The sequence below is a fragment of the Semicossyphus pulcher genome, unplaced genomic scaffold (assembly GCF_022749685.1).
Source record: "Semicossyphus pulcher isolate SPU_LCO1_2020_fin unplaced genomic scaffold, fSemPul1.0.p SCAF_6, whole genome shotgun sequence".
NCBI lineage: Eukaryota > Metazoa > Chordata > Actinopteri > Labriformes > Labridae > Semicossyphus > Semicossyphus pulcher.
The window spans coordinates 29,424,339-29,438,902 of NW_027211737.1; the positions used below are offsets into that span (position 1 = coordinate 29,424,339).

A 14,564-nucleotide genomic window follows, 5' to 3' on the forward strand; every position below is an offset into this window, starting at 1 on the left:
TGAATACTTCTTACGTTATTAATCCAAGATTGCCGCAGACATTTGTAAATACATTAATAATTTGCACGGTGGTGCAGTGGTTAGCGCTGTTGCCTCACAGCTAGAAGGTCACTGGTTCAAACCCCGGTTTGGGCAAGGTGGGCCTTTCTGTGCGGAGTTTGCATGTTCTCCTCGTACATGCGTTGGTTCCCTCCTGGGTCTCCAGCTTCCTCCCACAGTCCAAAGACATGCTTGTAAGGTTAATTGGTGACTCTAAATTGCCCATAGGTGTGAGTGCGAAAGGTTGTCTGTCTCCAGTCCAGGGTGTACCCCGCCCTTCGCCCAATGACAGCTGGGATAGGCTCCAGCCCCCTGCGACCCTGTGTAGATAATAGATGGATGCTCTGCAGCCCATTTTCACAAGGTCAGAGGTCAAACGATGGATTGGCAAAAGAGAAACAAACACAAATCAAAAGTTTATAGATTTTCAGAACTTTGAAACCCAAAATGTGTTAAGAATATATTTGATAGTAACAATATAAAATAGTCCATATCATAATTGAACTGAAATGCAATACAGGTGTCCTGGAATAAACCTAAAAGGCTCCTTTAAGCAACACCAAAGTCATGATTGTAGAATAACTGAGACCAATCTCAAACAGTTCAGTAATGAGACAAACACATCGAGACTCTAAAAATCTCAACACATCAGCAGCCAGAAGGGGAAGTGTCCAGTTTCTGTGGCCATGATTTAAAATCACAATGTGACACACACAGTAGATTTAACTGCAAACGGTTCAAAGCAAACGTGTCTGATGTTTACCATCAGTAGTACAGCCATCAAAAACATGCAGAAGCAGAAAGTTCTGTAACTGCTCGTGTCCAACCACAACCTGCCAAGCAGAAATAAGCGGAGTGTGAATGTGGCTGGGTTCCAAAACGTTACCTTTCAAAGTGTTTGGTTCCCCTTCCGCCTGCTGATAGACAGTGGGGGAAAGAACCACAGCTGCCTGCAGCAAGCTTGGATTAAATACGAGTTGCTTCTGCCACACCCAGACAACAACTTGTCTCACATCATGTCCGATTTTTGTTTGAAATATCCACGTTTCTTTTCTAGATGATTTGTGTATGTACTGACTTTTTAAATGTTGCGTGTTTCCGTGGTCGACATCCTGATGCTGCCGCTGTGGGTCCAGTTCGTGTCGCAGTGACAGACAGACATGTCATTGAGGATGTGTTCTGTTGCTTGTCTCCACTTGGTCGGATGTTGTTTTGGAATTTAGTGCTTTCCGTTGGCTCATTGTGCTTCATGTGAGTGCTTCCATTCATCACTGACTAACGGCACTGTTTTAGTTACAGAATGCTTCAAACTATTCAAAATATTTATCATGCAATTTTCTTAGCATTTTGGGGATTTTTTTGTACAAATAAAAACTTTACAATCTGCTTGTCTCCCATGACGTGGCCTTGAAAATACAGATGCTTTTCCTCTGTGGTTGTCACGGTTAAGCTTGTCTTTCTTTCTGCTGAAACGCGTTATCTACAAAGATTCCAAAACAGCGAGTGGAAAGGACCCGACTTCTTTTTATAGGAGTAGAAAACGTGTCCACACCTGCACGACGAGGACCAAAAACAAGAGCAAACTGAGTGAGCGGTTTCAGGTAAATACTAAAGCCAGTCATATCACACAGTGGGCAAACCTGTCATGATGTCTATCTGCAATCGGAAGGAATTCATTCCAAAAAACAAATCTGTTTGGGTGAAATGAGTGTGCTCAATCGATCAATAGATTGGCTAGAATTTAATAAAGGAATAAATGATTTTCAGGAGATGAATCCGAACGACTTTATGATCCCTGCACTTTTCTTTTAGCCCCCGATGAGGTTGACAAATGTTGTTTAATTTACCGTGTAGAGACTCACATGACCAGCAGGATGAATTAAAATCACTTCTGTGATCCACTTCCCTTTAATACCATGTACATGTCACTGTCAGCATTGTTTATGTGCTGGTGACAATAACTCACTTCAAACACAGCTGCTGGCATGGCTGTAGAAGCTTAGTGTTAATAATGTTCTTTTTAAAAGCAAAGGGCTGCAAGCACAGAAACGTTGTGGCCTCAGACTCAGAGCAGCTGCGTATCCAACATCAGTTAGCTATTGCATATCGTTTTGACCGGATACTTCATGATGCAAAGAAATGTTTCTATCTTTACACCTGTCTAAAGTCTGAGTTGTGAAAAACATGAGAACAAAACAAAAAGCATAAAAAATATTTCTAAAAGAAGCAAAGCGCAGTTTCAATAGGTGAAGTAACATCACGGTGAAGCCTGGTTTCTTTTGTCTATTGTCTCTTTCTCGTTCCAAAAGGGATCATACATACTTCTGGTTTTGGTTTTTCAAAGGAGGGAAACCATACGTGGAACTGATATTGTGCTGCCATGCAAAGCAGGAACAAATGCAGTTAGTCACAGGCTGCGTTTAACATGTCAAAATGTCAAGCTCAGAGCCTCTAGACTTTTTCCCCCTGGGTCGTATGAGCCCCCGCTCACAGCAGGCTCATTCTGCCAAAACTAGAGATTCAAAAGGATTTTTTTTTGGTCCAGGTCCGTGTAAAAGCTTTGTCCTTCCCTGGTCCCGACTAACAAACCACGTATGAAATCAAAAGTGATAAGTCTGCATTTGCTCCCCTGATAGTAAATAAATGATAGCAAAGAAGAAAAGTTCCTTTTTAACCCTCTCTGCTGAAATAAATTAACTTCCTCTCATAAAGCACGATCACCTCTCTATGTGAAACTAAAGACAGTGCACACTTCCTCCCGTACAATTTTATTCACAGAAATCAAAAAACTTAAAAGACACAGGTTTAAAACAAAGTTAAGACCAAGCCTCAAAGCACTGACACATGGGATAGGTCGTTATGTGTCAAATATTTATTCCTTTAAAATGTTTATTACTGATTAAATTCATGTAGGGAAAATGAATAGTACATCTCTTTTTCTCCAGTGTACAGCAAACCACAGCTGACAGGTGTGTTTCAACCATAGCACACAGGCATGTTCATACATGCACAGTTTGGTGTGCTAATTATGTGTGCATGTTCTATATTGAATATAAACACACAAATATATTTATATATACATACACGTAATGAATAGAAATCATAATGTGTGAGATTTTATACCATTCCTAGGCTCTGGAGGTCGTGTGTCAGGAGGCTGAAATGTTTCCAACAGAAGCTTCGCCGACACTTACAGCTCCCTCCATTTATTACTCTCCCAATTCAACATAAAGAAATAAACTGTCAGTAATAAACATTGTACAATGTTTCGGCATCTGTGACAAACCCTGCACATGGATAGGAAAAGGAGCTGTGGCCTGAATACTGGGATCCAGCGTTGTACTTCATCCCCATTTGTTCTTAAATTAACCGTCCCGCTGTCTGCCGCACTCTCATCAAGGATGCCAAAAACACCGTCCAGTAACACTTGTAGCTGACCGGTATGCAGGGGGGTCGTAACACAGAGAAGCAACAGGTAACATGACATCAGACGTTAGTTAACTGTTACAAAGATTCTGCAGGCTGAGAAATTACAGTAAATCCTTGAAATTCTTAAACGCATGTCAAGCATGACTCCGTACACACCCCTCCACACACAGTGCTACATGCTCAAGAACAAGGGCAGACACCACAGTCCGCTATGGTGGTCACTGCAAAGATGAGCTTTTAGAGCGAGCCTCCTCGTGCTCCTTGATGGACCGAATGAGTGTGATGCCGCGAAAAGGTGAGTCCATCGAGTCCATGAGAGGTGCGGATATGTGGGCATCGAGGGGACAGAAGGCTAGTGGCTGCGGAGATACAGAGGAACAGGGAGAGGAGAAGGAGAGCAGCCCTGAGCGCTTCCTGAGGACTCAACAGGGTCCCATTAGAGCCTGATTCTCCCCGCCTCTCGGAGAATCTGGGGCCACTATGGCAACAGTCCAATAAGATACGCCACTGAGCTCTTGATTTTTTCAGGGGCTGGGGGTGGGGGGGATATTGGCAGTGTCATTATTTTAAAAAAAGTAGGAGGAAAGATTTAAAAAGCAAACTCTGAAAAGAAAGTAAGACTGCAGTGAACAGTGCTTTCAGAGCTCCAGGAGTGGTTCGACTGCCCTCATGCACTTAAAAAAATAAAAAGACAGAGAAGAGGAATATTAATTAACGTGGCTCAGCACTACTGGAGGTTAGAAGGGAGAGGGTGCAAAGCTTGGCAAAAATACAAAGAAAAACATCAGGTCTGTCCATCGCATCGGTTGTTAAAGGTCGTCTACCAATCATCATCATCATCAGAATCTGTGTGATTTTTTCCCCCCGTCAAGTCAAATAAAACAAAACCTAAAAGTTCATGATGTCTTGGCATAAGCTGTGGTAACACAGGCGTCTGAAATGTCGGAGCTGTGGAGAGGTAGTATAAACCTCACTTTCACTCGTACATTGGTTTAAAAAAAACAAAAACTCCTGCAAACCAAACCTCCCCCTCCCCCTCCCCCTCCCAAAAAAGTAAAGAAACAAAGAAATCCAGAAAAAGGTGAGCCCTCCTTCTCCTCAGGCGCAGAGTCTGACTCAACTCTGAATGTCCCGTGTGCAGTGGAATGAGAAGGAGAGATGAGATTCTGATGGGACAATATGGGAATTATGTGGATATAAATTGGACCGTTATGGCGGTTGGTTGTCAGCTTGCAGATCCGTTAAGAAAGGAGGACCTCAGGTCAATAGTGCCCATCTGCTGAATTCCGAATAAAACTTGATCTGACGTCTAATAAAATCTGTACATTTTTTTTAAGTCTTCATGATTTCTCGTCCAAAGGGGACGTTTTTTCCATTTATTTTTATCTTACACTGTATATTTATTAAATCTTTATCTGCTCTTTAATTTAGATGCTCTGAGTCCCATCTTGTGTGTATTCTTGTGTGAAGAAAAGACGCCACTGGCCTTTCGAGGGATGGCTTGGAGTTTGCTAGCAACACTTTTTCTTTCGTTTACTGTTCCGGGTGAGTTTGACCACGTCGTTCTGTTGCTGCTGCTGCTGTTTGGCTAGCACCTCCTTCTTGGCTCTTAGCACTAGCTCTGTGATGCAGTTGAACATCTGCAGGAGAGGCACAAACCAACACGTCGATCAACAACACAGCAGTGTATGAAAAGAATCACATTCGTGTTTTAGACTGAAGAAATGGACCGCCTCAGTGCTTGAAAAACAAATGTGGCTGAAATATGTCAGGGTTTGGATTTTTCACATCAGGGGTCAAACTGTTCCAACACTTCCACAGCATCACAAATACAGTTAGACAATTATGGAAGTATGTTTATTCTTGCTGAGAGTTGGATGAACAGGTCAATACTGCGCCTGTTGGACACAGACCTAAAGCCAGCAGTGATTTAGCTTAGCTTAGCCCAGTGATTCTCAAACTATGGGGCGCGCACGGCGGCATGACAGGGGGGGCGCGTCACCGCTCCTGTGTGTTTTTTTTCGTTTGGAAAATGTAGCAGGCGGAACTATGTTTTGACGTCGGACAACCCGGACTCATTTTCGGGTGGCACAGTACACAAACACGTTGCCCTGGTGATTTCCATGACAGATTTCACATTCAGACACACACAGAGAGAAAAAGTCTAGCATTGCCAATGTACAAATATATAACAGGGGCGAAACGAAAAACAGCTGACGTGTCAGATACCAACAAGACGACGTCGGCCGACGTTAACAGACCTTAGCTGACCAACTGCCAAAATCCAAGAAGTCAAGAGAATATGACGACGCTTTTCTTGCTCTTGGATTTACAGCGAATGTGGTCGGAGATGAAGAGAGACCTGTCTGTGTTTTATGTCTGAAAAGTCTGGCAGCTGCAGCAAAAATCTGTTTGTTGTTTTTCTTAGCACAGATTGAACTTTATTGTTATTGTTCTGAAAAAGTTATTGCACATTTTATTATATATCTATTCGAAAAAGTCTGATGGAGCAATTCAAATAGTTTTTTTTTCTTGACTTTCTTTCAATAGAAGTTAAACTTGACCCATTTGTGACATTTTGTTGGGGCGGGGGAGCCTGGAAACTTTCCTTTCTCCAAAGGGGGGCATGACAGAAAAAGTTTGAGAACCACTGGCTCAGCCTTAACTGGGAGAGTAAAAAAAAAGTCCAAATGCAAATAAAACAGCTGAGAGACAATTAACAAACTCCACAGTTTGCTAATAACTCAGTTATGTCTTCAGTTAAATGCACGCAAAATCCAATTTGAGGTTTCACTGAGGGTTATGAGCCAGACTTCTTCTTGGTCAAGAGGAGTGACTTTCTAACTTCCGCAGTGCTGGCCTGTCAGCTCATGAGACAGGAGAAACAGGAGCATAGAGAGCTTTGGCGTTAGGCAGCTTTTTTGCCTTTGCACAGGGCGACACTACAAATAACCTGTTTTCAGCGGTGGAGAGGGTTTGGTACAAAAAGCCTCTGAGACACACAAAGATAGATAGATCTGTTCTGCATACAAGGCAAGTTACTCATAAATCTGCTAACAACTTGCCTCTTCAACATTGATGTTCTCTTTTGCACTCGTCTCAAACAGGTTGATTCCCATCTGCTCAGCAAACTTCTGCGCGTCAGTCGTCTCGACCACCTTGGAGTTGGGGTCGTCGTTTTTGTTTCCCACTGAAAACAGAACACGTTGCGATGGTGAGTCGACAGGAGGAAGAGCTAGCAGCAACTCTGGATGGTTCCAGCATGCTTAAATGTGCATACCCACCTAATATTCGGCACACATCATCACAGTTCTGGTTGATTTCATGTAGCCATCGTTTGACGTTGACAAAGGACTCTGCACTCGTGACATCGTATACCACGATCACCCCATGCGTTCCCCTGTAGTATCTGAACAGGCAGATGGGGAGAGACACAGTCAGCAAGCAGGACAAGGAGGATTATTGTTGCATTAAATCTCTGAAAGCAATAAACAGGCGGGCAGCAAGAGTAGGAAATAGGACCAGCCCCTGTACTTCAACGTCACTGAGAGTGCTCGGTTCAAACGTCAGCTCAGTCAGACGTTCTACAGATTTGTGCTAAGGAGCTGCCGGGGGTTACGTCTGTTTAACGTCCGGTTAAAGCTATTCAGACATTTTCCTTCTCTCATGCAGCTCCTCCTGGTGATTTTAAAGTTCAGGACAATAGTGTGTGTTTGAAAGGGTCTGGAGAGTGGTTGTTCTTTCTGAAGCCTTTCAGACTCTTTTTTTTGTCAGAATAAAAACTGCAGCTGCCGTGGTTTGATCCATATCTATAATGTCCCAAAGACTACCTCCTAAGATCAAAGTATAGACTCTGTGCTCTCAAGCCCAGCAAACAAAAAGTTATCCAATCTGGGTTGTGTTTTTGTGATAGTTCGTCCTGTTGGGAAGGAGAGGAAAGTTAAGGTAAGCTACGGCCAAGTCTGGCTCTAAACCTGCTGAAGCATTTAAATCTACAGTGAACAGCTCTGCAGGTTTTAATAAATAACATCCAATACGGTGGGAAAAAAACCTCTTTATTGAAATATGAAGATTTAATTTTGGGAATGTACGTCATATAAAAACAACAGACCTGCTCTCAGTGAAAAAAGCCCTGAGAGGACTTCTATATTAATTTGTTGCCATAGCAACAGCAAAAAGGAATGGATACATAGTTAATGTTTAGGTAAAGGTAATGGAATAAAGGCTAACAGGTAGCTTCAAGTCATTCATCGATTGGTAAATGATGTCCATATTAAAATAGATACAAATGAACTCACTTGGAACATGAGATGTGGATCAGCGAGGCTTAAAATAACTGGTATTGATTTTGAGAAGGGAGAGACGCAGCTTTTTACAACACACTTAATACAAAAGTAAACAAAAACCTTACTTACAACTATTATTAAAATCCTATATCGTGATATATTGCCCGGCCCTATGCTGTATTATGAAATACCACCATGGAAGCTAAGCTATGCACAATATGAGTCCTTAGAAACACGTATTTTAGTCATTTAAAAAAGGCATGTCTCCTTGTGTGTATTCTCGTGTGTGTAATCAGAAGTATCGCTTTGAATGAGCACTAAAATAACGTGACATAACATGAGGACAGAGTGTGTTACTGCATGAGCAAAGAAGGGAAGCCCACACAACTGAAAACAGCGTCTGTCCCACACAAGCATGTAAACTGGAGCGGGACAGCCGGACAGTTCGACGGTAAATCTGCAGCCAACCTTCAAATGGTGCACTCGGCCTACAGAGCGGGAGCATCCCCAGTGTAGCTGCACTCGCCAAACAGACACAAAGAGCCTTTCTGTCAGGCGAACTTGTGTGTATGTGTGTCAGTGTTTTGTGCTCCCGTGACAATGTGGGGATTTGGTGTTGACTGAACATGTCCCCAAAAAGGCATGGGACTATTCATGTCACGATCATCCGTGCCAGAATAATTGTGATTCACAATATTATCTCCATCATCATCAAAGCACGCTGAAAATGCTACAACATACTGGAGTTACTTAACTTTACAGTTTGTTTACTGCATCACAGATATCACCTTTTAATAAGTGGACATCCACTTTAGTAAAAAACTATCGAAAATTAATCATTCAAACAAACTCTGTTCATAAACCATAAGATACACTGCACACATAACAGATCATTTTGGACATTATTGAGCTGCACAGCATTTCAAAGTCAAATTGGAAACATTCGACTCATCTCGAGTGTTTTTCTTCAGCTATAAAATCCTATATAGTCCTCTCCATAGTCTCCAATGCCTATCAGCAAAGTGCCACCAGACAGCAATTCAAACTGCACAAACAGGGTCATAAAATTTGATTAACAGGACTTCACCTTTAGACCTCTAACTTAGAGATTAAAGGCACCACCCATGTGATCACAAGCCCCTGGTATGAGTCATACTGGGGACACATATGCGTGTCAAAGCCCTTCTCTCTTTCATCTAATTTTTATTACGTACATGTAAAAAGCATGAATGTGCTTTTAAAAGGTTTTGGAAGCTGTATGTTATCTTGGAATTTTAAAGTCTTGATTTGGGCTGACCTTGGTGGGTCAGCCTCGGGCACACAGACCAACAGATTGACATATGGCTGCCACCAGGCCAACCGTGTCTCCGCCCATGATCCATCTCCACAGTGAAATGTGTTCAGGACCTAATGAGGCACCACGCCACTTTACCTCAGCACAGTGAACAATGAGCCTAAATAGGCCACTGGCTCAGTGGAGGGATTCCTGCAGAACAACTGGCAGCGATGCTTCTGAGGTACGATGGTCATACTCCACAGGAGCTGAAGCTGCAGCCCTGCAGGGAGTTTCAAGCTTCCTAGATGAATGTGGTGTCCTGACTGTCCTTGCTGCAGCAGGGCTGGTAGATAACAACTATCAAACATGCTCTCCTGGGCTTGTTGAGGAAAACTCACTTGGTTTGGACTGAGACATTTAATATTTCTTAACTGCAGCGTATGTTTCCTTCAGTCAAAGTCAGAAATGATTGCATAAGCAAGATGACTGCAGTTTGAGCACATCAAGGCTGTTCCTACCAGAGCCAGTCAGATGCTGTCTGTCTTATCATACAGTAAGAGCAGACACTGAACACGAGTGCTTGGCTGTCAGACACAGTAAAGGACACTGCAGTAAGAGGACATCTGACACAGGAGACATCATACTTATTAGCTGTTTACAGAAAGACTACTTTGAAACGGATAGTAAACAAATATTTTCAGATTAAAAATGGACCAAAAGACCATGTTTGATTAACTTCCAGAAACATTACTGTTTCTGGTTTACTTTTACTCCTCTCATAAGTGCTGTTACCACGAGCAGAATAAAGCTGAAATCAACTGTAAACAACCTGCTAAACACCAAACACATACGAGACGTGTTGCAGCTCCGATGCAATTACAAGAGCTCATCGCGAAAACTCCCGTCAATGATTATGATTTCACCAGATATGCCTCAGTGCGTTTCTCTGTCCTCAGTGCTCCACTGGAAACGTGTCTGGCTTATTTTTGACAGAGCTGCTGAATGGCTGCATTAAGTTGGACAGAAAAGATAGTATGGGGATAACACTTGATGGCCATGGGGGGCTCACATTTACTTGTCCCATTTCAGTGAACAGTCTAAGCACGGGCAGGGGAAGGGCAGTCATGAAACTCAATACGAAATTAAAAAATGACTCTCAGTACACCGTCTCTTCTCTGACCTTTCTCTATTTATAGGTAATATTAATAGTAATATTATTGTTAGTAGTAGTAGACGGTTGAAACCTTAGAATAATGAGCTATAATCTAGTTTTTTCATGAGCTCTCTCATGATGATGAGTCAAGGCAAATGATGCTGTGTGTTTTGGCGTTTTAAAAGCGTTTACCTTCAGGAGCTGTTAGCAGTTAGGTGCTTGCTTTGTGTTGTGACTCAGCTCAAGAAAAAAACAAGATAGTAAAACAATAACTTGGTCGTCAGACTGCGGTCACTGCCTTGAACTCATGTTTGACATCTCGTATTCTACAAGTGGGGATCCCCTTGTTCTTCATCATGTGTGTTCAGAATTCACCTGTACGGACGAAACTATTTGCAGATACAAAATCCCCGTGCAGGTAAACCGTTGATAGTAAAAAGATATATCATGGTGCCCGTGTCATCAATCTTTTTTACACCACTTTTAACCAAGAGGTACATGGATGGACAGCAGTGTGGCACACTGCAAGCTAAAGAAGGTTAAGACGCCCAGCCCTTGCAGCCATGTAGCATTACAGTATGAGACCAAGGGCCTCCCTCTCACGTCTGTAATTACTCTGTGGGGAATTCCACCCAGTTTCATAGAGCAGGACCAACTCATTCTAGTAGTCTGCAAACTGCTTCCCCAAATAATAACTAATCTGAAGACCACAAAGAGCATTTCTTGGTTTCAAATTCTACAGCTGTAATGAAAATGAAGCGCTTCACCCGGAAGCCCGGAGAACGTGTGAGCATGCGAGCGTGTGGATGTACTTACGTGGAGGTGATTGTGCGGAAGCGCTCCTGCCCTGCTGTATCCCAGATCTGTAGCTTCACTTTCTCCCCGTTGATCTCAACTGTTCGGATCTTAAAGTCAACACCAATTGTGGTGATGTAGCTACCTGCAAACGCACAAATACACAATCAAGTTCACGACCTACAGCAACAAAATACACAGTCCTGAAATGATGCGGCAGTGTCTGAGGTAGAACCACACACCTGAAAATGTGTTGTCTGCAAATCGCAGGAGGAGACTGCTCTTTCCCACTCCTGAGGAGGAAACACAAGAACAGAGTTTAGAGTAAGGCCCCGGGAAAAGTAGCTGTTGCTGTGTCGGAGCTAACAGGGATGCAAATAAACAATACAAGAGGTTTCCAATATACAAAATACATTCTTTATGGTATTTGTCCTCAGACAATTGTACTTTGTTTAAAAGCCAACATTCAAACATGGTGATTTTGTGGGAGGTTTTGTGCATCACCAGAGGCCAACTTTCTGTAGAGTTTTACTTTTTCACATCCTACTCTAATTACCAAAGAGTAACACCACGAAAGAGCTGCAGAACAATAAAAAAAGACATCAACCAGAGCAGTTGTTGTAATTACAGCATTTTGTGTACTTAAAGATTTAGTTACATGGACACAGACGCAGTGTGCTGGGTAAAACAGTGTAGGTAAGCAAGGCTGCACCCTACTCACACGTACATCTGAAGCATTTTCATGACACTTGTTCCAACAGAAGCTTCTTTAATACAACAGCAGAACAAACTGTTGTGACGGCTTGCATTAAAGCTACAGAGGCGTTTTACTCTGGTAAAATAGAGCAAATATATCTGGGCTCCTAAAGTTATCATTGATAATAAATAGGTTTCAAGAAGAAATAACAGCCAAGTGACAGAAAGCTGAGGAAGTAGAGTGAGAGGATAAAAGAAGACAGAGGAGAGGGATCACTACGGTGGCTTCAACTGATCAGCTGTCAGGTTACAGCTGAAGTAAGGAAGTGACTCTGCTGCCCAGCCTGGGGTGGGACTCGACCTACAGCCCTGTTACTTTCTATTGTGCTATTGTCATCTCGTGCCTGATTTGTCCCAACATGAAAGCTCTCAGGTTCCTCTGGGCTCCACGCTACAGATTTTTTTGTTCAGACAAACATTAACTAAAGCTTCAAAGGAGAAGAGAAGATCATCATCTTTTGGTACTTTTGAAGAATTAATAGTCTATGCCTTCCTGCTGTCCGGACAAAAAACACCATCTCACTAATATATATTCCTCCAGGGGTCAGTGATAAAACCTTCCATGACTTTCCCATTCTTAACGTTTGCAGACCTGGACCTTATAAATGAATTTTATGTTAAACAACTGGCCTTCAGTCAAATTATGATCTCGCTATGCTCATGTGCATGTCCTACTGTGACAGGCCAGGTGCTACAACTGCAGCTGAATATTAAAACTCAGCCTCAGTGTGCCTTAGGGATCTATTATACACTGTCTTATTCTCAGCAGCAGATCTTGCCACATGCAGCTGGGAAGGGGCAGATGTCAGAGCATCTTTCCTAAATTATCTCTGTGTTGCACGACTGACAGTACAGGACTTCCACGCTTCAGCCGAGGGGACACTGGCTACTGTGTGTGAGCAACAGTGAAGAGCCTGCTGTGATGCCTTGCCCTTCAGTGCGAGCAGCCATCTGATAGTGTAGTACCAGTATCAGGGCTGTCAATAAAAAGATCATTGCCTACAAAGAGAGGAGTACATACTACTACTGAGGGCGGGACGTCATTTAAAGGGTATTCTTTCCTCTTGATGGAGTGATGCATTAAGAGTTGGTGTCAGGAGTGGGACAATCTATCGACGGTCCAGCTGGTGTGATACAATTATCATATCGCTGGTGCCAAATATCGATATTTTAATTTTAAACAATTAGTGCTCTAAACAGATCTCCCTTCACCTTTTTAGAGTGCATTTTGTATTGTTCAGTTAATCAGATTATGATGTATCATGATATGATTGTCTTGCAATATATCAATTATCGCAGAATCGCTTTATCGTGATATTATCGATATCGTGGGCCGCTTATTGTATGGTGAGTTACCTTGCGATTCCCACCCCTTATTATTATCAGTTGTGCACAACTTTACATCTATTACCTACCTGTGACTGATTGTCTGCCATGGGTTTCAACTTTATAAAGAACAAAAACAAAAACAAGGTATCCACGCAGGCAGTAGTGTTTGACCCTAAATGGCTTTGCGAAAAGATGCACTTAATAACTGACAGTCGATACTACCCATTTTCTTAATCCCAAGTCAATATACTTTGCCTAGCTGGAGGCAAACAGTAGACTGCAGTGCAGCATTCCTCCACTATTTAGCAGCTAGCACTGTCATGCTATCCAGCTAAATAACAGAATGCATTTCAATAACTTCACTCAGGTGGCTTACCTCCATGAAGCAAGCATAAGAAGATATCCTTGGCTCATGTAAACAGACCTTAACTGCTACTAACTACCTTCCGCTAATATGAAACGTTAGGTAGCTACATAAGCAATCCTGACAGTAGAATGCTAATTTACAACTAGCTAACACAGCTAACAGGAGATACAAACTTAGGCCAAATTAGAGGAGTATGGGATCCCTTGTGCAGTTATAGGGGTCACAGGGTGTGTTTTGTTGTAGTGCTAAGATAAACATATTAGCTAATATACAAATAGACCAGAAATTCTTCCGTTACAAACCGTGAAGATCTGGAGGCGATATCCGGCCTGATCGACTGACATGCACAGCCCGGACACACAACCTCCGCCCTGTCAACGCCACAAATACATGGCGGATGTGTACAAGTCACCAACCATTTCCGTGCATAAAACACAAAATCACAAGTAGAACCCGTTGTAGAACCACACTGCGAACACGTAGCTATATTTCTTCTTCTTCTGCTTGTAAAAAACACGACAAGGCCCACTTCCCGTCCCGCATCCCCGGCGTCGCCTTACCGCTGTCACCGATGATGAGCAGCTTGAAGAGGTAATCGTAGTCCCTGGCCATGCCGGTAACTGGTGGCTCACCCCCGCCTTGTGCCGCTTCTTTGCTCGGTTTGCTGTCCGACCCCTTTGACTCGCAAAATAATCACCGGCCCCCAAATCCCCCGGTATGAAAGAAAACGACCACTAACAGTACTAGAAATAGTTAGCCCCCCCGAGCCGGCGGCGTTTATCTCGGGGTTTCGCGGCGTCAGCAATCCTCTCCCTCCGCTGCAAACAGCCGGAAACTCCGCTTCCTTCTCTGGTGGAGCTGCACCCAACTCTAACCCGGCCTTACTGCGCAGGCTCCTGCTACACCAGAGCTGTCCCAGCCCATTGATGAACACAAGACTCATGCTACAGGAAGGGCAGCAGACCCGTACCAACACGTTGATTCACAACATCTAAAATAAATCACCTGCCCAGAGACCACAGATGGAAATGAGTTTATAGCTTAACCTGTTATAAAAAAACGTTTTCCACTTTTTTTGTGGTCTCTGTTCAATTATTAAAAATTAGTCTAGACAACATAAATCATACTATAAAC

The 14,564-nt window shown here is 42.9% G+C and overlaps 1 protein-coding gene across 2 annotated transcripts; it reads right to left on the reverse strand.

Moving 5' to 3' along the window:
* Window positions 1-2,795: 2,795 nt before the first annotated feature.
* Window positions 2,796-14,294, reverse strand: rab35b (RAB35, member RAS oncogene family b). Of its 2 annotated transcripts, XM_069682662.1 has the most exons (6): window positions 13,991-14,294; window positions 11,221-11,271; window positions 11,000-11,123; window positions 6,753-6,877; window positions 6,534-6,658; window positions 2,796-5,108 (listed from the first exon to the last, which is right to left on the reverse strand). In XM_069682662.1, the coding sequence occupies exons 1-6, from the start codon at window positions 14,040-14,042 to the stop codon at window positions 4,980-4,982; spliced, it is 606 nt and encodes a 201-aa protein (XP_069538763.1). In that variant the 5' UTR covers window positions 14,043-14,294; the 3' UTR covers window positions 2,796-4,979. The 2 variants fall into 2 exon arrangements, with proteins under 2 accessions (XP_069538763.1, XP_069538764.1); XM_069682663.1 differs by lacking the exon at window positions 6,534-6,658.
* Between the last annotated feature and the right edge of the window lie 270 nt (window positions 14,295-14,564).